The sequence below is a fragment of the Canis aureus genome, chromosome 31 (genome assembly GCF_053574225.1).
Source record: "Canis aureus isolate CA01 chromosome 31, VMU_Caureus_v.1.0, whole genome shotgun sequence".
Taxonomy (NCBI): Eukaryota; Metazoa; Chordata; class Mammalia; order Carnivora; family Canidae; genus Canis; species Canis aureus.
This window is the reverse complement of record NC_135641.1, coordinates 31,604,004-31,629,073: the sequence shown is the minus strand read 5'-3', so window position 1 is coordinate 31,629,073 and position 25,070 is coordinate 31,604,004. Positions and strand designations below refer to the sequence as shown.

The window sequence follows — 25,070 nt, the reverse complement described above, 5'->3', positions numbered from 1 at the left end:
GCATTCCAACGAAGTCTGTAGAATCGTGGTTACAAAATTCCAATAGTGCAGAGAGGAAGAGATACAGATACTATCAGCAGCCTGTCTCTGGCTGGCCAATGCAGTCTAAATTATGACCACCTGGTACAATTATTTTCTTTGAAGTGTACACATTTTCTTAAGTCCTCGTAATCAAATACTACTTTAGAGCAGGTAATAACATTACTTCCCTTGTGGCAAACAATGACAACTTGATTAGAAAGATAAACACAGCTCCATTGAAATGTTTTAATCACTAGAGGTAGCGCTTCCTGATTCTGAATCTCAGTGTCAGCTTGCGGTTTGCAGTATTCTCAGCACAGTTCTTCAAAATTAAAAATTTTTTTTCTGCACACTACAAAACTTGGATCAATGTATTTTCAGAGTGGATATGAGGCTTTCTGCTAAAAATGCAAAATGAAGTTGGGGAATGTGATTTAAAAAAAAAAATAACTCCCCATTGTATGACTTCCACAAAATTCAGTCTGAATTATTTTTTCTTTAAATTTTGGAGATCTCATAAGAAAACAGGCAATGCTGATAATATATTGATGTAAGCTAATTAATGTAAACTAATTAATATTAGTTGGAGAGCAACACTTAAAAATGTGGAAGGTGGGGGCACCCAGGTGGCTCAGTTGCTTAAGTGTCCAACTGACTCTTGGTTTCAGCAGAGGTCATGATCTCAGGGTCATGGGATTAAGCCCTGCCTTGGACTTCAGATTCTCTCTCTGTCCCTCTCCCTACTTGCACGCATGTGTGCGTGCTCTCGAGTGCGCTCTCTCTCAAATAAGTACATAAATAAATCTTAAAAAAAAAAAAAGTAAAATGCGGAAGAGGCACAATAGGCAGAGGGCAAGAGCAGGTCTGTATGAGGCACTGGTACATAATCACAGGAAGCAAAGAGGACATAAAGCATTAGCCACAATAAGCCTGCCTTTAAAAATGCAACTGACATTATGGTTCAAGAGGCTTATGGATTCTCTTATGATTTTCTAATTTAAGAACAATTCCTCATCCCAAACCTAATTCCTTCCTCCTCCACACATACACTGTCCTCTGAACATACCCTCTACAGGACCAACTCCACGTATTCCAGTTATACTCCTGCCGTCTCTCTGGCCTCCCACCACTACGCACATGTGCACACACACATATGCATGCACACACACCTGGCCACATGGTCACTGGGGCATTCCCAGGGGAAGGCACCATGCCGGGTTCACAGGTGCTCAAATGTTTACAGAGTGGGGACTTAAATAAACCAATGAATGTTAAATGAACTAAAGACAGAGTCACACATTGGTAAAGCTGAGAGAAACTTAAGAAAATACCTAATGCAATGTCCTTTTTAACAGTGGAAGAAAGCAAGCAGAGCAAGGTGCAATGTCCCATCACAGACACGGAAACTGGCCCCAGAGCTCATGGACATGTTTGGATACTTTCCAACAGCTATGGCCTAGAGTTTTCTAGTTTATAGATGGTAAAGTTACTTTGTTACTATTCCCTGACCCCTTGGCTTTCCGAATCTATGATAAAAAGGGGAAATGTAAGAATTTAACTAAAATTCAAATAAATTAGCATGATTAAAAAGATTGCTATCATTGGCCAGAAAGATGTTCTCAGTTTATAAATGGTTTCTGAACACCTATTTTAGTCTTCTGCTCCCACTGTCAAATGACTAACAATTGGCTGCATTACAAAAGTCCTCATTATGTTTTTATTAATAATACTATCATCCTCATCTTTTCACAGACCTTCAAACTCAGGGATTCTACGTGGTGATGAGAACTCAACTGTGGATAAAAAAGGGAGGCACCATGTTAGAAATATTAAAAGGTTATGTGAATGGTAACTATGGCATATCCACTCAATAGGTTATTTTGTAACCATTACAATTACTTTTCTGAGCAGTTTATAAGAGCATAGAGAGATATGACTACATTTCAGGCTTACATGAAAAAAAATATAATTGGGCATAAAGAACTAAAACTCAACAGAGAAAAATGAGTGGAAGTAATTATACTAAAGACAGTGGTTATATTTAAGTGGTAGAATTAGAGATTATCTTTTCTGTTTTGCCATTAAAAAAAAATGTCCTAGAATGTATTTATATCACTCTTATAATGGAAAAATAAAACAGATTTAGTCTTTTACAGAAATACAGAAGTTGGGGGGCACCTGGGTGGCTCAGTCGGTTAAACATCTGACTCCCGATCTCAGCTTGGGGCTTGATCTCAGGGTCATGAGTTTAAGCCTCATGTTGGGCTCCAGGGAGCCTACTTAGAAAAAAAAGAAAGAAAAGAAAAGAAAAGAAAAGGAATGAAAAGAAAAGAAAAGAAAAGGAAGAAAAGAAAAGAAAAAAAAGAAAAGAAAAGAAAGAAAAGAAAAGAAAAGAAAAGAAATTCAGAAGTTAGTGTTAGAGATCGTACAATCAATACTGAATTTCCCTTAATAAGTTTCTTTTGGGTCCCTATTTTTCCCTTTTTTCCAAATCCTGTAATCAAGGCTCTGGCAAGAGTATCTTTTGAGCTCAGAAATGAGGTCCTGATTGAAGATATAAAGTGAGGAAACCTTAGTGCTACTCCTTCCCTCAGGATGTGTTTGAGAAACATACTGAGAAATTTACTCTATTTGTTAGAGTGAAGAACTTCCTGCAAATGCCTTTTACTGCATTTTTTATGTTCTTAGAAAACCTGAAAGGGCCCTAAATAATTCACAGTCTCTTTCCTTGGTTTAGTTTCCCAATGTGTGTTCAATTTTATCCCCATGACAGTAAATGGCTTTCCTTTTGAGATCACTGATTACTCTGACATTAATGGCTCAATTAAATCGTAGGTGTAACTTTAAGGTACCATCTATTTTGCGAAGAATAAAATAAGCTCAGTAGGAGGTAAACCCTCTGGCTACTTCCTAAACTGCTTAGAGCACACTCTCCACCCTTTTTAAAAGCTATTTCTCCAAAACTACATTATAGGACTTGGTGCGTCTTGCACGGCAGGTAGCTTTGCTTGGGCACAGCTCCCGGGAATTTCTAATACAGAGCTGCATCAGGGAATCACAAAGCAAAGGCTAAAAAATTAATGCCACTCTTTCTATCTCACCTCCTCTGGGAAAGTTGTATGTGATTGCCTGACACTTGTAAATGGATCTGCAGGTCCCCAGCTTTACCGATGCCCAAATGAACACAACAAACAGCCAGCTGAGTTCTCTCCCTTGCTTCATCTGCACTATCTGGTGCTCTCCGGACAAGGTGGAAACATATGCTCATCGGAAAGCTATATGGGTTTTTAGTGAACTGTCAGAACAGAAGTAAAACCCTTGCTGGTCTTAGGTTTAACTCTGAGATGAAGCTCTAATCAGTAAATAACTTAGGCAACTGTGTCCGAGGCCTGCAGAGGAGGGCAGGAGTAGGCAGGTTGCCCACTACAGGTACACTGGGCAGACAGCTCTTCACTCCCATTTCCAATGCCTTCGGGTTCCTGAGTGTGAGGCAGAGAATCTTACTCTCAAATGAATGGCCCTACTCATCTCACAATTCCCTCAAATACAAGGCATTACAAGCCATCCTACTTTATCCCTAACCAGAGCACATGTCGGCTATTTATTCATGCCTAAACTAGAAAAACCCCAAACAAACACACACACACACACACAAAACCCTTAAAAACAACTTGAGATTATTTGAAGAAATATGAATGATATACCAGCATAAAAATAAATAGTACGAAGAAGGATCCCCTCTCCAGCTATTTCAACCCTTCCACTTTGCCCACTATGACAAATTAAGAAAATGTATGCTAATGATGCTCTGTGAGACAGTGTGAAATGCTATTTTGATCTCTTCTCAAATCATGCCACTGCTTTCTTTGTAAATTTTTCTATGCTAAACCCAACCTGTTGAAATGTGTATGAACCTGTACTTCAATTCAAAGAAAAACATTCATAGATCAAATGCAAAATACACCCTTCTTCTTACTCTGAATTCTGCTTAGTATTAATAAATGCTAACAGAAATATCTAAGCTTTTTTTTAAAGATTTTCTTTATTTATTCATGAAAGACAGAGAGAGAGAAAGAGGCAGAGACAGAGGCAGAGGGAGAAGCAGGCTCCATGGAGGGAGCCTGATGTGGGACTCCATCATCACGCCCTGAGCTGAAGGCAGGGGCATAACGGCTGAGCCACCCAGGCATCGGCATCCCTCTAAGCTGTGATAATGAGGATCCATGAACGATGGCTCAGAACCTCTCCTTCCAAAATCTTGTTTTGCTTGACTCTTACAGTCTCATTCCCCATCCCACTAACAAAAGTATGTCTAGGTATTTTCTTGTGCCGATGCCTGGAAAGCTGTGAGATGTTTTTTTTGTTTTGTTTTGTTTTGTTTTAGCAGATATTTTGTACAGATTATGTGGGCCATGTAGAGGGGGAAGAAAAAGGCAATAGAGCAAGCAGAAGGTTCAAGATAAAGTCACATACCAACTTGCAGAAACTATGGAACCTGACTTTTCCAGTGTCGAGATCAGTTAGTTTTAGAAATGGAAGACATCTATGGGATCCTGTTCATGTCTTTTATTCAAAGATTCATTTATTAAAGTTTACTTGTTCACTTTAGAGAGAGAGAGAGAGCATCAGTTTGAGAAGGGGTAGAAGGAGAGGGAGAAAGAAACTTTAGCAGACTCCTCACTGAGCATGGAGTGCAATGCGGGGCATGATCTCATGACCTGAGCCAAAACCAAGTCAGATGCTTAACCAACTGGGTCACCCAGGTGCCCCTATCCCTTTGATTTAGGGGAAAATGGGCCTCTGGGAGGTTGGGTGACTCACTCAAGATCATATACCTGGTTGGCACTAGAGTTAGAATATAGTCTGGGTCTTTTGGTTCCAACACCTCTTTCAATTATACCACAAAACAGCTTTATTCCTGTCAAAACTTAAAAATAAACCACTTTGATGAAAGTCTTTCTAAACTGGTTTACACAATTTCTATTTTTATATACAAAATATAATTAACATTCTCTGTGAGTCAAGATCACTACTCTGAAGATCAGTCATGTCAGTTCTCTAATAGAGTCTACAAATGCCGATTTCACAGAGCGTAATGCAATGCTGGGAATATGACAACTGCTTTTTACAGATTTCTGCAGATTTCCTCTTTACTCGTATTCCTTGCTGTCCTCAGTGTCTGCTCCAATTGTCATCCCCTTCCCCCACCTTCTAATTCTAATTTTAAACTCCTGTTTTCTAAAGTCTATTCTCTAGAGTAATATGAAACACAGACAAATGCCCACCATATTCATTGCAGCACAATTCATTATAGCAGAAACAAATAAGAACCATAAATGTCCAACACAGGAGAACGTTTAGTGAGTAGTACTTTTAAGAACTGAATATTGTGCGGCCATTAAAATTATCTTCACATAAAGAGGTTTTAATGAAATGAGGGAGCCTTATGTTCTAATGTTAAGTGAAGAAAGCAGAATATAAAACCACAGAATATCAACCATATTTCAAAAATGCTTTGAGTTTGAGAAATGCACCAAATGTTTACAAAAGTAGGATTATTTATAATTACTATTGTCTTATATCATTCTACTTATCTCTATTCCTGCAAAAAAAATGCACTCCAAGTCAGAAAAAGAATTTAAAAAAAGAAAATATCACATTGGAAAATATAACCTAATTAATCAGAACAATATAAAATAAATATATATAGATGATAGGTAAGAATCTAAAGCCTCTGTTGTATGGGCTTGTCCACAAAATTTGCAACATGGTATGGCTGCATGTGGCATATCCTAACTTCTAATTTCTTTGCTAAATTTCAGGTTTGTCAGTTTGCCAGATATTTGAACTGTGAGTGAGTAAAGTATTAAGGATGGATACTTAAGGAAAAGAGAGGAGGATGCTGAGAAGGAAAGATTAAGAAAGAGAAGGGAGGGAGAAAAGGTTCTGAGCCAATGCTTTCAGACAAGTGTCTAAGTATTTTTTCATTAATTGGTTTTTAGAAGTTTAGAAGCCACAGATGGTGGCAACTGTCAGTAAGTCACTTGGGCTGATTTATCAGTGGATGAGCATTAAAGACAAATTAACCTCTCAAGAGACCAGGCTAGTGTCCAATTAACAATTAACTACTTCCTCAAACTAGGAAAGCTGAATTAAGAATGTGAGAACATCAAAGCTGGGATAGTATAAGAAGCTAAACAGTAGAAGCAATGAGTGTCTTAGTATAGGATGTTTGTCTCTGAAGGTATTGGATATATACATATATATGTAATTTTTTTTACCAATTTTCTATCCCAATTCTTTTGTATTACAATGAAATATTTTTTTCTGTTAAACAGCAGTATCTTTTTTTGTATTTTCTCTTTCTTTAAATGGAATCTTTAGTATATGAGTAATGCAGGAGGAGGCAGTGACCTTTTGATCTGACAACACATAGTGACATTCATTTATTCATACACATATACTCAGCCCCCACAAAATGTGTCATCTCATGCAGGAATGACGACCAAGGGTAAATCAGGCCCAGATAGGTGACTTAACAAATAGATGTTGCTTGACTTCTCAAAGCATCTGAAGATCATTTATTAAAATCTCATTAAAAAAAAATTTCCCTCTGTCTTCCCAAACATTATATGCCAAGAAAACACTCTTAAAGGCATTTTAAACTGGTCTGAGGGACAGACAAGATCCAAATCTGTTCTCATTCAACATTAGTAGCATTTGCAATATGATCTCTAAGGACTTCCGCAAACATGCTATATTTTATCATAATAACCCTGTGAGTAATTACTAGCCCAACCCTATAGATGCAGAAACAGAGGCTCTATGAGATGAATTTGCTTAAAGCTCACACCAGTATTAAGCCAGAGGAAAGTCCCCTAATGTAGATCTCCAGCTTCTGACCCTGTATGCCTTCCACTGCTTCACACTGCAGGCTTTACTGACAAATCCCATCCCAAAGTATTTGCCCCTAAAGTCCACGGATAAGTGTCTCTATGCAGAGTAGTAGTTGCTTCACAACAGTGCAGGTGAGTGGAAAATTATTCCCAAAGAAGGTAAAATTGAGTGGGAAGAGGCTGAGGCTGATGGTCATTACCACCTCCGTGTCCACTTGAGCCCCGTCATCCACACAGACTATGTCTCTCTTCTCTTCATAAAACCACGTTCATGATTTGTACTTCAGGGTTTAAACTAATGTTGGTCCCAAAAGAATACCTTTGAAAATCTGAGCCACTTTCACTATCCCTTTACTCCACATCCCTCAGCCTACCTCTGATAGTTTGTCATCATTATGGAGCCTCAGGCATTGTTTTCCAGAAGTCATACACAGATGTTTCAGCTCCCCAGCTAGACTTTAAGCAAGATTTGTATTTTCTGCATCTCAGATTCCTCCCCCTCTTTTCAACACTCTTTCCTCTTTCTTCCAACTACCTAGGATATTGCTATGCATTCCACAAATGCCTTCTGAGGGAATGAGAACCTGTCTGAGTGCAGTGAAAGCCCAGCTTGATTAGTAATTAGGAGGCTGGAGTCCCAGCTCTACATCTAAGTATGTGATTTCAGGCAGGTCTGTGGGTCCCAGCTTTCTCAGCATAAAATGGTTATGGGAACAGGAAGTGGGTGGGCTACGAGTTCTATGATCTCTGAGATTCTATGAATATTTATATTATTTTGATTGGGCTGATCATAGCCTTACTTTATTTCATCAGGGATGAGAGAGGAGACAAATGTGAAGTCCAAAGAAAAGAATGTTAAAAACAAGACAAATACAGAGATCAAATAACCAACCACCCAACAGGCAGAGGAAAGCCAATGTGTCTGGAAAATTAATAAGCAAAAGAGAAAGAGAGTAGAGATGTCTTGGGCTAGAAATGTAGATTCTAACAGGGATGTAAAGGGTTTAGAGGGCAAAATGTAAATGGCAGCAGATTGGCAACTCGAAAATTCCTGTAGTGCTTAGACATAGGTAGCATAATGTTTGCTTTTTATATTTGCTCTTCTGTTTGCTATTCAAGCTTGAAATCAAATGTTGAGAATGTCAGCACTGAGACTGCTTAGATCATGAGGAAGAAAATAAAATGCAAAGTAACAACTTCCTTGTGAAACCAGAGACAGAAGTTCCTGATATTGAAATGGGGATTGATATTATCAACATTTGACCATTAGCAACCGATTTTCCTATATTTTCCTCCATTTAGGGGGAGTAAGGGGCAAGTAATGACAATTTTAATCTGGGTATTTCTCCTAAGTGTAATTTTATTAAAGATTTAAAAATCCAGGTAATAGTGTACTGGTTTCATTAAAATTGGGCTTTAGCTGACAGACCTTATATTAAATTAAAATGGTGTTACAAGGAAGTCTGTCCATGCCTTTATTAAGAAATTCCCTTAAATAGGATGAACTTAAAGCAGGTAGTAAGCCAAAGCCTCCAATGTGGTATTAGGGGTGGGAATTCATGAGAGGAGGTAAAGGAAAAGAAATTGAAGTTTACCTTGAAACTTCAAGGGGAAAAAAGGTACCTCTTTAGAAAAAGAAAAAAAATCTCTGAAATTAAAAAATAATACTTGAAGTAATAACAATCCTGGGATTATCGATGTAAAAGTTTTTAGTTGGTATCCAAAACTGAAGTGACACTTTAAACGATTAAATCAATAAGAGTACATGGTTCATGAAAGGCCAGAAAAATTCCATTTAAAAAAGAGCAAAAATTTTAGAGGGATTTGATTTAAGAGCCATTTTTAGAAATCTCTTGATGAAATTTTTGATACTAAAGCTTCAGAGAAAAAACTTACTGTTAATCCATGTTATATAACTTTGAATCCAGTCTGCCCTTCATCTTCTACCTCAGAAAAGGGCCTAATTGTAACCAAAGTCTATAAAGACACTTCTGCAAGGAGAAAAAAAGTGTATGTGTGTGTGTGTAAAGACAAACATACCTGCTTCATCATAGGATACAGTCAATTTTTCTAGCATTTCTCGGTCAATTGACAGAATCTGCTGTTCAAGGATGGTCTGGTAAGACAAAACACTATTTTCTTTGTCCTTCTCGTAGTCCTGAAGATGCTGTTTAAGAGCCTCTGGGAGTCTTGATTTTACATATTCAGCTGCAGTCTGCAGTTAAAACAGATAGAAAACCCATTAGTATTTTTCATCTTAGGCTTTTCCTTCCCCTCACGTGCTGTAGGGAAAACTCAAAGCACTGCGGAATCAATGCTTTGGACAAGCATATCCTCGTCGTTGTCATTTTTAGAGTCCATTCTACTAAGTATGGATATTCAAATAGACTCACAGAGCTGCATGAATTTTCCACCAGGTTTAAAGGTATGAGAGATGATGGATTTGGTTTGGCATACAACGAGTTAATACTCAGTTTCAACTATTCCACTGAACTCTGAAGGCTCCATGATCATAATTTTATCCTATTTATTGGATATAAATCTCACTTGCCCTTGTCTAGAATGTAGAAGCTAGTCACTTATCTCAGCAGTGAGCCCACCTATGCTATGAGATCCACATCTCTGCTTTGATGTTCTACGCTCATTAATGCTTCATAGGAACTCTTATGAAGTGAATAGAAAGGAGAGTGCTCTGCTGGGGCTGATGATGGAATAATGGGATAAACAGAGAATGAAGAGATCTAAGACAATGATGCTCCTTAAACTGTTTACCACTTAAAAAAAAAAAAATATATATATATATATATATATATTTCTTATAAATATATAAGAAATAAGAAATTTCTTAATTTCTTATAAGAAATTTCATTTCTTTATATATATATATATTTATTTCTTATGTGCACGCACACACACACACACATCATTCTTAACTTGTTTTTTCTCTGCTACAAAATCTGCCCAAAGCCTCCAGATGAGTAACCTCTGAAATTACATGCAGTGATTTTTCAACCAAGTAAGCATGCTTCCATTTAAGGTAGGAAGGAAAGCATGCGTACTTTGAAAAAGACCTCCCCAAAGATTCTGATATGCTCTGCTGATGGGCTGGAGAAAGCATACTCTTCTCCCTCTCAGTTGAGAATCATAGCTAAAAGTTAAACAGAACTTTAAGAGAGAAATTAAATGATAGAGAGGCATGTATGAATCAGGGGAATTCTGAAATTCTTAAAACACCCCTTTTAAGAATGCCAAGAGTTTGGCATCTCCTTGCAGTATGGCCCTGCATCACATGCATAAAGTCTGAAGTTGATAAAATAAATAAAGGCATACATATATTGTTTAAAATTATACTCACAACCACTTGGAAATGTAAATAAAAGAAACTGTTAAGAAGGACTGCCTAGCAGTGCCTAGAAGACCCCTCCACATAGTTTAATATTTTAAAAAAATTCCCATATAGCTATTAATTGCATAATTTAAGACAAGTTTGAGTTAAACACACCCACAGACATATATACTGTACATGCTCATCAACAGGGGTTTGTTGTGTGTGTGTTTTTTTTTTTTTTTATCAAACAGCATGTTCTATACCCTTGGAAAAAAATGAGATAGGTCTATAGGTACCAGCAAGGAAGAATGTCATGGTATTACTGTTAAGATTAAAAAACAAAGTCACAGAATACCAGTCACAGTATATCCTTTTCATGGAAAGCATACACATACGTATATGTGCTATTCTGTAATATCATACATGTGGGAGAAGATATTGAGGGCTATATTCCAATTGCAGAACATACTCACTTTTTACTCCCCACATTTCTGTATTGTTTCAGTGCTCTTACTATTGTAATTTCTAAGAATGATCTTAAAATGTTTTTCTGTGACCTTCAGAGTTTTCCTTTTAAATGTTAGTACAATTTAAGATGAAGAGAAGCTTGCCAGAACAATGACAATTGACCTCCCAGGAAGGCCTACCGGGAAATGATGAGGAAAAGTTATAGATCAGTCCTCAGAGTGGTCAAATATAGCACACAACACTTTTTATTTCCAGATTTACATTTAGATTTCATAAGTCAGTTGTTGATGAAATTACAATTTTAAAATATCACCAAACATTGTTCAATTTCCTTGCCAGCCAGCTAGTGCAGAACAAATAAAATTATTCCATGAAATGTAAATGGACTCAGAACATTAGCACAGCATATTTAATTCTAGAATTTAATAACAATTTTCTCCTGACACTGGAAAAGGAAGAGACACACAGTTGAATAACTATTCTTAGACTCATACTACCTTGCTATTCAGTGTAACATCTGTCTGTAATTTTTTTCCCCTGGAGATAATCTATGAGGTACCAGAAGTAATTTAAAATGTACAGTTTATAGGTATTGGTATACTCCCTATTACTGAAAGTATACACATTTCCTTCTGATTATATCTACTGATTTACTTTTCTAATTAAAATCATGATGTAGGTCTTTGGACAGAGTCTATATCTTTTTACTATATAGGAGTTATATTTTGGCATTTCTTTTTTTTTTTAAGATTTCATTTATTTATTTTAGAGAGAGAGAGAGAGAGAGAGAGAGAATAGGTGGAGGAGCAAAGGGAGAAGGACAAGCAGATTTTGCACTGGAGTGCCAGGCCAGTCATGGGCTTGATCTCACAACCCTGAGATCATGACCTGAGCCGAAAGCAAGAGTCAGATGCTTAACCAACTGAGCCACCCAGGGACCCTGACATTTCATTTCTAAAACAGTATAACTTCATGCATGGGGTTCTTTCTGTTGGGAAAGATTTTTAAGAGGAAAAGAAGGAAAGCAACTCTAGCAAAATACTAGATTCTGTTAAGATCTTTCAAGAAATCACCTTTATACCAAGGTAATGTTCTAAATGTATTCAAATGGCAGTTAAAAACTTACGTTTGTTCAAGCTTGAACCTATGTTTAAAAAGAGGCTGTCATACAACTACCATATGATCTCACTTATATATGCAATCTAAAACAAAACAAAAGAAAACTGTACTCATAGATGCTGAAAACAGATTGGTGGGTGAAGGTAGTTAAAATTTACAAACTTCCAGTTATAAAATAAATAAGTCTTGGGGATATAATGTTTTGCATAGTGACTACAGTTGATAATACTGTATTGTATATTTGAAAGTTGCTAAGAGAATAGATCCTAAAGATTCTTATCATAAGAAAAGAACTTGTAACTGTGTGTGGTGGCAGATGTTAATCAGACTTATTGTGATGATCATTTCATAACATATACAAATAGCAAATCATTATGTTGTACACCTGAATCTAATATGTCAATTATATCTTAATCCAAAACCAGGCTGTCATCTTATTAACTGAGATTGTAATTATTCTACAAGTGATAGATAATACAAAGAAAAATTTACATTTAAAATTTTCATTGGAATTCTAAAAAAGTGAAAAATTAAATTAAAATTTAAGATTACTTATCTATTCTTTAATCAATGAAAAGTGCTACTGGAAGCTTAAATCCTAAATTGCATGTTCTTATAATTAACCAATTCAGAAACAATAATATTATTACCATTATCAATATCTTACATTTGTGTGGTACTTTATACTTTTCAACAATTTATGCCATTACCATTCTGTATGTTCTTTTTTTTAATTTTATTTATTTATTCATGGGGGGGGGCGGGGCAGCAAGAGACACAGTCAGAGAGAGAAGCAGGCTCCATGCAGGAAGCCCGACGTGGGACTCGATCCCAGGGCCCCAGGATCACGCCCTGGGCTGAAGGCGGCGCTAAACCGCTGAACCGCTGGGCACCCGGGCTGCCCCAGAGTAACTTTCAATGAAAGTACACAACTTCCTGGTTTGGGCCAGTCCTCCACATCCTTGAACGTTTGGTTCAAATGCTACAAATTCTGTTAGTGAACACACCTAACAACAACCAACAGCCTTTCAAGTATTTATACAGGTATTTGTATAGAGGTAAGTATTTTAATTCTCCAGTTTGGCTGACATAAGAACTGTATCTTATACATCCTTGAATTCCCCCAATATCTGCTTCAGTGCTTTGCACCAAAGAAATTTAATATCTTGACTATATCCAAGAATCAGGTACTTTGAGATAGCCTTTGGAGAAAATCTTCTGACAGCTCATAATTCTTTGCCTACATTCCAAACTTGCTTTCATGATTCCAGATAGAGCCTGGGAGTCATCTTCCACCAGCAAATGGTACTACACTTACTTTTTAATTATCATTGATGCCATTATTTTAGGAAAGTAAGCAGCTTAAACCCAAATCATTATTTATATGCCAAAATAGCAAATTATGTACTTCACATACAAAGCTATATTTAATGTCCTCTTCATACTTGTTTGATCTTCTCCATCCTTATCTGTTTCAATTCATTGGACAATGAGCTTGCTTCTACTTAGGGACCCTGTGAGGTGTCATGCAGACTGTACTTCCCAATGGGGCCCCTCAGTTAAGGGCTGCCTTGCAGAGGTTCACTCTGCCTATAAGCTCAAGTTTGTGCCTGTTCAGCTGGTGGCAGAGAAGCCTCAGGGCAGAAAATGGAAGATATGGAGTTCCTCGGCTCCCCAGGTTACACATGAGAAGATGGTTAACAGCCGGAAAGATGAACTAAAAGCTTGTGAGGTAGGACACAGAATGTGCCCAGCCAATGTATCTTCTTACGGAAGTTGTATACATGCCAACTTCAGTCTGTAAGACAGTAAAGGGCCAGAGCAGACCCTGTAAAACAAAAACAAAAACAAAACAAAACAAAACAAAACAAAAAAAACACTCAAAAAGATAAAAGAAAAGCAGAATGACTAAGGGCCTAAATTTGGGAACCTAGTAGGTAGAATGCTGATACTGGTCATTAGGCTAAAAAACTATGTACTATTACAGTGGTTTGTTCTTTAAGAAATAATCAATATATATGAAAGAATGGGGGAGGGTGCAAAGTATTTTAAAAGATACCTAAATGCTTCACAATTCATCTTAAAAACCTGTCAGCCAGCCAATTCCAACATATTGAGTGTCTGCCAAGTAAAGTGCATCAGCCCTGCTGCTGGGAGAACAAACTTCTGCCATAAAGGTACCTGCAAGCTTAATGTGCAAATAAAACACACGTGAAATACTGGAAAAACACACTTCACAAACCAATAAAAAAAAAAAAGCATGACTCTCAAGATAAATTAACATATTTATTTAATATATGAGCCATATTAAGTGCTGAATGGCCTCTAGGGAGAAAAATTAAGGAGCAGGGCCAAGAAAAGAATCAGGAAATCACTGGAGTTTAAAGATCATTGTTGAGGTAAGAGGCACTTTTATTGGAGAAAAGAAAAGCAATCTAGAAAGTAGTGAATGTGAGTTCAGAGGAAGAAATATTAAGAAATGGAGTTGGTAAAAACTAAGGTAAAAGAGAACTCGGCAGTTGGAGAAGTTTTAACTCACTGTTAAACCAGGGTGTTTTGATTTGTAGCAGTTAGTAACAGGAAATACTGAACATCTTAGAGTGAAATAAATGATCACATCTTATTTGAGAAAGATTGTGGCTGGAACTGAGTTTAAAATGGACTTGAGGGGGTGGACTCATTTAAAATGGACCTGGGTGGCTCAGTCAGTTAAGCATGCAACTCTTCATTTCGGCTCAGGTCATGATCTTACAGTTGTGAGACTGAGCCACATGTCAGGCTCCTCATTGGGTGTGGAGTCTGCTAAGAGTCTGTGTGTGTGTGTGTGTGTGTGTGTGTGTGTGTGTGTGTGTGTGTCTCCCCCTGCCCCCTTCTCTCCTGCTCTTTCTCTCTCTAAAAAAATAATTAATTAGAAATAAAATGCAACTGAATAAAATTAAAGAGATAAGTAAGAAGTCTGAAGGAAAGGAAAACTGGCCTTCTATATTGTGGTTGGTGTATAAATTGGACAATCTCTTTGGACAGCAAATGAAAAAATGTAATATGAATTTTAAAATGCTTTCTAGCTTTTACCTACAGTACTTGCTTTTCTAGGAACTTATTTTAAGAAAAAAGTTAAAGATGAGCCTGAAGATTTGGGTGTAAATATGTTTATCAAAGTATTATTCATGATAATGAAATCGGTCTTGAAATTGGTTGACTCAATTATGAGGCACCCATGCAATGGAATATAATGCAGCTATTCAAAATCATATTATGAAAGAACACTAAATTATCTGTGGAAATGTTCATAATGAAAAGCAGATTACAAAGCAGTTTGTATACTACATGTGTGAGGAAAAAATTGGCTGAACTATATTAATATTGATCACAGTTATTTCAGAGTAGTAAGAGTTCAGGGGATATTAATTTTTTTCTCTATGTAGTTTTCTGCATTTTCCAAATTTTCAAAAATAAAAATGGTAGGAAACGTTTGCCCACTTTCTATGTTCCAGGCACTGAGGTAAATGCTTTATGTGTATTCCCTTATTTAATCCTCACAATAACCCTGATAGGTTTCTACAGATGAGGAAACAGACTCAGAGAGGTTAAGTAATTTATCCCTGGCTCTGCAATGAGTGGTGGAGCAGGAAACACCAATCATTTGTGAGCCAAAAGAGAAAAAGATCAATTTTTGAAAAAAGAAGGCGATGCATACTGTGGCCATTTCTTTTTAAGGTAAAGCAGCCCCAAGCTGGGATAAAGCCCCTGAGAAGAAAACAAAAGGGCACTTGAACCAAGCCTGGTGATAGATGGGAATAAAAACATGTAAAATGGCTTCCATGTTGCAAAATTGGAAACTAAAGATGAGGTAGTGATATTGAGAGGGAAAATTGAATAAGTGAAACAGAATAAACTTACTTTTGAACACTGAACTATAAGCCTGAAGACTATCCACCTCCACCACCACCTCACAAGGAGAAAGTATTAGATTTTTTTAATAGAATTCTAAAGAAAAATACCAGACGAATAACTTTGGTTACAAGTTCTAGGGAGGCAAAAGCTATTTTCAAGAAAAGATACTAGATGATATTGAATTAAATTCTAATAAAGCCCCCATTAGAGAAAGATTGCAAGCAAATTAGACCTATGTTCAAGTCACTTACAGTATTTTTCTCAGAGATTTTGCAGAGTTCAAGTTACTATCCATTTTGAACTTTAACAGACAGATTCAAGCTTCTGATATCATTGATGAAAGTGTACTTTACAATTTTTATTTAATACTGCATAGTTCATAGCTTTGGGAGTTTTAAATTTTTTGCCTTTTCCTTTCTAATCAAATATTCTATCTTATTACCAATTCTCAGACTTAGTTTATCACATGTAATTGTATATTTAAAAATTTTAGGTATGGTATTCAAAAAAAAGAAAGCTCCCTCTAAACTCAATAAATTCTTACTTAGAAGATATTTTTGAAACCAAGGAATGGATTTTTTTAAAGATCTTTTTTTTTTAAGTAATCTCTACACCCAACGTGGGGCCTGAACTCACAATCCTGACTAGATCAAGAGTCACATCCTCCACCTACTGAGCCAGTCAAGTGGCCCCTCCAAAGAATAGCCTTTATCATTAAGTTTGTAATGATCTTTGTCATAAAGCCCTGATGTAAAGACCCAATTTCAAAGCAATGTTGAAAAATTAACAAATGAGATCCTCAGATTACAGAATCTGAAAATGCATCTTAAAAAGACATAGCCACTTTTGCCTCAAGGATGGGCTGGAGTATGCTTTGCCAAGATAAAAAGAAGTTTCAGGGGATCCCTGGATGGCTCAGCGGTTTAGCGCCTGCCTTCGGCCCAGGCCCTGATCCTGGAGACCTGGGATCGAGTCCCACGTCGGCTCCCTGCATGGAGCCTGCTTCTCGCTCTGCCTGTGTCTCTACCTCTCTCTCTCTCTCTGTGTCTCTCATGAATAAATAAATAAATAAATAAATAAAAAAGAAGTTTCAGAATTTTAATATCTTTCAAATTCTCTGACTATAAATTTACCATTCTCCTTTTGTTTTCCTTAATGCAAGCGTGCACATGCACACACACATAACAATTGTAATTTGGCTAAAAGAAATCCTCCATTGACATGAATGGGGCAAATAAGATGGAGTATAGTTCAGTTTATATTTATGCCACATATATGCCTCATTTGGAACACAGAGGGCTACTGCTTTGGATGAGTGTTCATTATGAATGAACACAGGCTTTTAAAACTGGGGATCAGAAGAGACTAAAAGGGCTGATCCTTGGACCCATGTTACCCACAGGTAACAGTGATCTTGTATACAGGTGCTGGATCTGGCATCTGACCAATGAGCCTTAAGGTGAGAAGTGGACTTTGGTGCTGACAAAGACATATGAGGGAGTTAAGATGGAAAATCAATTCTGCAAGTACTGAGTAGAGAGAAAAGCTGAATTTTGGGAAATGGTGGCCAAGGAATGATAGCTAGGTATTCACAAGATAAAGGAGAGACCGTAAAGGAGATCCTTCATAATTCGTGCCACGGGAAGATAGAAGAGAGAAGGGAATGAGGAATATTTTTATTGCAGACAAGGATTGCCTGCCCTTGAAGAGACGTGAATGTGCCTGTGCTGATTTGGCAGCAGCCAGCACACAGATCACACGTTAATTTACTTAGGTCCACCTTGGAATCCATCTTTCTTCGGGTAACATATCATTAACTTTTGACAACTGCTCTTTGGCTCCAGGCGCTTTAAAACCAAGTCAGAGTGAATGCCCTTGCTCACCAGAAAGAGGACATAAGGCAAGAGAGTTGTTCCTCTCTCGCACACCTGCCAAGAGCCTCATTTCTTGCCATTTTTAGTCTCTGCCTCTTTGAACCTGGAAGATGGTTATTTAAATAAGAAAAGCATCCCAGAGAGGACCATCTTGCACTCCTGAATTCATAATTCCGGCTCAAGAAGGTGAATTTGATTCCTCCAAGAGAGAAGGCATCAGGAAAAAGTTCCAGGCTTATGCTTGAAGTATAGAAATGAAATCCTTGGCTTATTATGGAGATTTGAGATTGCTCTGGAGAACCTATGCTGGGGATGTGCAAATGTTAGTCAGGCATGTGACAAAATGACCACCACAGAGGGCATAGCACTCACCAAGGGAGGGAGCTGAAATCCTATTACCTACTTAAAATGGAGATTGAAGTTTTCATTTAGTTTAATCATAAAGGTGCTGACTGCTAAGTTATAGATTATTCAGGATGATTTGCCTGGGATTCTTCAAGTGACAAACCGTTAATAACTTTATCAGTCATCTGATCCATATTTGATCTGAGGCCTTATTCACGTGGTAGCACCAAGCATATCAGAGTATGAAAATATAACTCAAATTTCACTATTCCACTCCCTGAATGACAGCTTCCCAGACTGCAGATGGTTGTTTTTTACGTATATAAAAACCAAATTACCTTCCTTTTCTAGATCCCTATTCTTGAATCACAGTAAGATATCATTAACTAAGGTATCAAATATTGTTTAGCCGCATAGTCTATTTTCCTAATCCTACTACTTTGGTCAACTCTACATTCAAACTCCAAGGGATTAAAAGGTTCATCTATTTACAGTCTGAAAAAAAAAGGTGAAGTTATTTCCCTACTATCAGAAGGATGATTAGGAAGCCTCTGCCCCTTCGTTAACACACACAGTCTAGAGAGTCAGGGGATTAGACTACATAAAGGCCATGGTCCTTCTTTTAATTTTTTTCTCAAAGCACACATACGTAGCAGTGTTCTCCTGAGAGATGGCAACATAAGAACAGCCAACAAGCAGATTTTTTCATAAATCTGTTGAGAAAACAAGCAGCACTCCACCAAAGAAGTCTTGTTAAATTTTTGTGATAGGTGAGTTCCTATCATTTCAGCAAATATAGAAAGAAGTAAGGAACTGTTTCACATTCTGTACACTTGAGATCTATAGAAGAAAAATAGCAAGGTAATGTTTGTTTACAGAGAGAAAAATGTTGTATATTTCAAAGAAAATTATGGTTAATTACTGATAAAATTCCCTTCCATTTCTGAATCTTGGGCTTAGGGAAATACTAATTTCCCTAGGTGCTATCCAAACGTGTTCTAGAAAGTTCCATGCAGAATGCTAACTGAAAATGCCCTTGTTGATTCAGGAAGCTAATGGGACCAACTGTTATAAATGAATTATAAAACACTCACGAGTTATTAATCAAAAAGAACTCCGTAACTATAACAATAGAGCAATCCCCCAGGGAGGCAGCCAAAACACAGTCAGACAAAACGTTCCTTGGCTGGCAGTTGGAGCCAGAAAACCCCTCTTGGGCCTCACTTGGCTTCTGCTTCACGGCTGCCTGTCAGGCTCTTTGGGGATCACCTCCAAAGAGCAGGTATGGTCAGGGTGGTGGGGAAGTCCAAGGCCAATGCCAATTGTGCTGATGTCTCCAGCCTGATATGACTTTAAAAAAATGCCTTCAAAGCCAGTATTAGATTTAAGCTCCTTGTATGTGCCTTGGAAATGTTGAGAAGCATCCATCTTTCTGTTCAGGAAACTAGGAGCTATCTCATTCTACCGTTCTCTTTTCTGCATAGAACTTTCAATGACTGGTTTTTTGTTTTTGTTTTTGTTTTTGCTTTTTTCGATGACTGGTTTATTGCTAGTTCTCCACCTATCAAAAGGCAAATATCTGAAGGAGTAATACACTAAGAAATGTTCAGTCTTAATATGGACAAAATGAACCATTTTTTACATATAGGTATGTAAAGTGAGCAGCAGTAAAGCACCCAGAGAAATTCCTGTGAATGAGACATAAAGTGGGAAAGTAAAGGTCAGGACAGACAGACATTTTTACTCTGAAATTTAACTCTGCATGGAGGAAAACACAAAAATCTGCACTATCTTAATGTTTAATTTACTCTTCTCCATCTCTGGCTCCACTTGCAAGGCCCACCATCAAAACTTTTTTGAGGCTAACCTAACAAACAAACAAACAAAAACCCAAACCTGGGGCACCTGGGTGGCTCAGTTGGTTAAACATCTGCCCTCAGCTCAGGTCATGATCCCAGGGTCCTGGGATTGAGCCCCATGTGGGGCTCCCCCACTCAGTGGGGAGTCTGTTTTTCTCTCTCTCCCTCTGCTGTTCCCCCTGCTTGTGCTCACTTGCTCTTCCTCTGTCAAATAAATAAGTAAAAATCTTAAAAATAAATACATAAATAAATACATAAATACATAAATAAATAAATAAATAAATAAATAAATAATATCCCCCCCTGCCCCCAACCTTAATCTGTTGCATCTCACACTTAGGGAAGTAAAGAAATGCATTCGGTAGTATCTACTGCATGTACATGGTTCTAAAACTTCTCCTGCGCAGATAGGAGTCATACTTAGGTTGCAAAACTAGTCTTCCAGAACAAAAACTATTGTTTTCCTCACCTGTACTGCCACAGCACCATCCTTTGTTGGGACCTCTGTCACAGCTCTCAACCACTTGCACTGTCTCTCCAGTCACCTATTTTCCTCCTCACGAATTTATGAACAACTAACAGGTGGAGCAAGCATGTTTTTCACATATATGGGTTTCCCTAACATCAAACTCAGTTTGATGGCATGCTGGGAGAAAAGGGTGGAGAGGGTGTACTTGAAAACTAAGCTTAATGCTCTATGAATGTTAATTCTATATGATCACACACATAAAAGATAAAAGGACCAGGCCCATTGTGTTTCCTTCTATCACTCTGACATTTCCCACTCTTCTGCCATTTATATAAATGTCATACTAGTTTACAGTTTTTGAGCACTAAATTTTATTTAATACAACAGGAAACAGGACTGCTAGTTTGGACACAGCCAGCCCCTATTATATCTCAAACTTAGTGTTTCTTATTGTTTTTGTATAATTTTGAATGTAAATGAAAATCTGAGAAGAGCAATGGATCTCTTCCCAGAAATACACACACACACACACACACACACTATGCATACATACATATACAGATGACAAAAAGAAATAAAAAATATACAAAAGCAAAAAAGACTCAAATGTATATATGTATAAAAAGACTCGTGTATGTATGTTACCTATATGTATATGTACACACATCTCTATGTATGTTGTATGACTCATGTACATATATGTTACATGTGTGTACACATATCTCTATGTATATGTACGTGTGTGTGTGTGTGTGTTTGTGTAGTGTCTCATTTTAGGAACCCGAGTATGAAGTTCATGAACCAGGTCTCAGGGAAGCCGTATTAGATCCAGTCATGGAAAGGACACTAGGAACAGGGCTTTAGTTTTCTCTATAAAATTTGGTGGATGGACCTGATCAGTGTTTCTCAGGGGTATTACTAGGATCAACTGCTTCTGAACCACCTGGGATGGCAGCAGGGGATGTCTTCTTAAAAATGCAGACTATGGGTTCTGCTCCATATTTAGTAAATCAAGATATTTCGGGTGGGACTCTAAAATCTGCTTTTTAAACTTGGCTATGTTTTTACAAGCTCACTAAAGCATGAAACCTACCAGTTTCTACCCCTTAAGAGTTCTGATCTTATAAGGTGTAGGCATGCATGCATATTTTTGTAAAGCTATACAACAAATTCTGATGTATATCCAAAGCTATATCAGACCCTCCACAATAACAGCCCTGCTGCATCCCCCAGGACTCAATTTGGCAAGTAAATATTTTTAATTCTTGTAAAAACCTTGACTGTATGCAGTGACATTCCCACACGGCCTGTCTACCCTCCTTGCCACAGGCCTTTTTTATTGTATAAAATTGCCAATCTGTTCAGCCTCTCAAAGGCTGAGCCCTCCCTAAAGCAAGCTAACTGACCTTGAGTACTTCTGATGCCAGGAGCACCTGGAACCCTTTTTCCAACAGCTTGTGCGCAATCAAGCAAGTCTCAGCAAGCTGTGTGAAACAGGCCACAAAATGACCTGTGGCAAAGCACCTTGAAAACACAGTGATAGCCTTTTGACCATGCCCAGGCATGGTTAGAACACTGTCTTGACCTCTGCCAGGAACTGCCAGTGGAATTTTGAAGCCTGGAGAGTGGAAACAAAACGTGGCAGAAAGGAAAGCAAATCAGCCTCACCAGCAGTGTTGCATAACTTTGCATACAGAGTTTGAAAGGGTATCTTATTTTAGCAAGAGGAAAATGGGATACCTAATTGCGTGGCAAAGCTATAATTTAGCAGTGAATGCACCTGCTTATGTAAATATAAAATGACACATTTTAAAATTTGAATGGGCAAATAGTTCACGGACCTTACAGAGAAAAATACATCCTTTCCCCAGTCCTACTTCAACCCCAAACAACAAGGGCTGGATGAGCAGGCACGCAGTCATGGGCTAGAACTACATCCTCTCAATTCATATTTATTGCCTCCTATGTGCCCGGCACTGTGCTGGTTGCTAGGAATAAATCGTGGGCAAAGGTAGACCTGTCTTTGCTTTCATGGTGGGGAGACAAAAACTAACCAAATATGTAGTCTCTTAAGTAAGTATAAATATAAACAGAAGTGCTCTAAGGAGAGGAATAAGGTGTTTTGAGGGTTATAGCAAACCTGAACAACCCAGTGGGGAGAAAGGAGGCTTCCCTGAGAGAATAATGCTTGAGCAGAGATCTGAACACTAAGGTGCACAGGTAAAGGGATAAAGGAGTTAAGAGCTAAGAAGAGGTCAATACAGGCAGTAAAAAGAGCCTATTTTATTGATATGCATTTTCTAAAATGTGGTCAATGAGAGCCATAAATGAATAAAAGTTGCAATTTTATAGGAGGGAAGGCTTCAAGATGGGCTTGTACATATGGGCCACTGAGTCCTTTGAAGAGCATATATGCAGGGGAGCGATATACACTACACTTGTCCAAATAAAACCAAAAATAACTTTCTATTGTTGAGGGGGTTTGCTTCTGAATTTCTTTTCATTAACATGGGTTCCTTATAAAGAAGTTAAGGACAACAATAGGCCCCAACAAGCTCTTGAGCTCCCCAGGTAATGCCTCGTGTATTTTTAATTTTTTGTCTTGCTCACCTAGTCTTCACACTGTTGCCTAACTTTGTTTAGTATACACAACTGGAAGAGCCTTCGCTCTCCTTCCACATCACTCTCAAGTGTTGAATTTACACCAGATTTTGACCTTTTTGCAATCACATACATAAATAAATGCCATCACACTTCTAGGGGTCTTATACTATTCTTTTTTTTTCTTCTTTAAGTCAGAGAAGATGTTCATTTTATTTATTTATTTATTTATTTATTTATTTATTTATTTATTTATTGATGTTCATTTACAAAGGTAACTATGAACTAAAATAGCATTGACTAATAAGTATAAACTATCTTGGAATCATTCATCACAACTTGTAAAATTCTTGCCCCAAAAGTCAGAGGAATAAAACCAAAATGAGATAAATAAAACTAAACCTCTTGTAAGAAATGTATGGAAGTTGCCTCAGCAGGGTAAGAAAGAAGCCCAATGGTCTTGCCACTTCATGATCCTTCTATGTGGATAACATGGTCCTATTCCATGCAGAAAGTTCCCCACAAAGAAAAGAGTAGAATAAAAGACTCAAATGGATACTAAAACTATAGCTTAGTATTTCCCCCCTGGGAGAGACTTAGTTCAGAAAGATAAAATCTGAGTAATTGAGACATCTCCAGGGTTTTCCCACCTACCTGGGAGGATGGCTAGAGAATCATAAGAAATGTAATTTACCCTTCTGGTTGGGCTAGCCCAGCTTTTTCGCATGCATATATTTGACAGCTACCATTTACAGAGTTCTTATTGTGAGCTGGGTACTAATCTTGGTACTTTATATAAATTACTTCATTTAAACCACACAACAACCCCAAAAGGTAGATAGGATTGTCAATGTTTTGCAGATGTGCCCCTGCAAAGGACCTCTCATAGTCCTTTGCTCTTCAACAAAATCTAGAGTTTCATAAGTATTCTGTGTGGGCAAGTTTTAGGAATTTGGGGCTAAAAAAAATAAGATAGTAAAACTGAGATGAATCCAGGGATGAACTTGAGACACAAAATATATGCCTTCAGATTGTTTGTTAGAGATGAATTAAAAACCGATTGGGTTCCCTAGCACCCAAAGAAAAGAAATAAAGGCAACCATTGGTATAGGCTACAATGCCCTTAGAACAAATTCTAGAAAGGACCAAAATTATGCTTAGGGCAGACATCGTTATTCATTATTATTCAAATAAAGAATTATCCAACATTGAACACAGACCCATATTGAGAATCCCCCTCAATACTGTATTCCAGGCAGCCGCCAATCAAAAGTAGCACAAGAGATGAAACCTGTTTATGAGCCTGGGTCTAAATCCAGGGTGGCAAACTATGGCCCACACACCTGTTTTTGTAAATACGATTTTACTGGGACACAGCCCCAACCAATTGTTTACATATTGTCTATGGCTGCTTCCAATTTCAATGGCAGAGTTGAACAGTTAAAACAGAGTACATATGACAAACAAAGCCTAAAAACATTTATTATATGGCTCCTTACAGAAAAAGGTTTGCCAGACCCTGTTGTAGATGAATAGCCAAATTAGAGCAAAATCAGCAGATGTGTGTATGCGTGTATACACATTATGTATATGTATTTATATTATTGATGTTGTTGAGCTCACATTTATTATTTGCCTTCATATATTGAAGAGTGTGGCATTCTAGCTGTATACAAATAAGTTATATGGATTCATCACCTAGAAATAGCTCAAAGCCTGGCTAAAGAAATGACTAAAGAGGTAATCACAAAACAATTTCTAAATCAGTTCATTTTAGAACTAGATCAGTTTTAAAATGTTAAGAACATAGAATTTACTATGTGAACCCAACAAAGTGATTTAAAATATCTAACATCCTCGAGAGATTTCTCATTCTATTGCTTTCCACTTGACCATATAACCTAAAAAGTCAGCAGAAACAGCAGCTCTGTAGCAACCCTCAGAGGAAATGGATGGATAAAAATGCAGACAGGCATTATAAAGAATAGCTGCTTTAACTTGATATAACATTAAAAATGAAAAGGTCATTAGGCATTCTAGAAACAATGGACAACTGGTGATGCACCATAAAAAAACTAACTTGAGCAACTTTGGATTCTCACGACTGTCATTTATCAGGAACCACATTATCACAAGAAAATTAACAAGGTTCCAAAGAGACAGGTAAAGTTTGAATTAGGATTCATAGTAGATTGG

The 25,070-nt window shown here is 37.5% G+C and overlaps 1 protein-coding gene across 1 annotated transcript in view; it reads right to left on the bottom strand.

The window, feature by feature from the left end:
• The window catches only part of PPM1L (protein phosphatase, Mg2+/Mn2+ dependent 1L), a 312,845-nt gene that overhangs the window by 112,373 nt on the left and 175,402 nt on the right, over positions 1–25,070 (bottom strand). Inside the window, exon 2 of the mRNA XM_077880164.1 lies at positions 8,958–9,132. Within this exon, the coding sequence (XP_077736290.1) occupies positions 8,958–9,132 (175 nt within the window). The remainder of the gene's footprint in view (positions 1–8,957; positions 9,133–25,070) is intronic.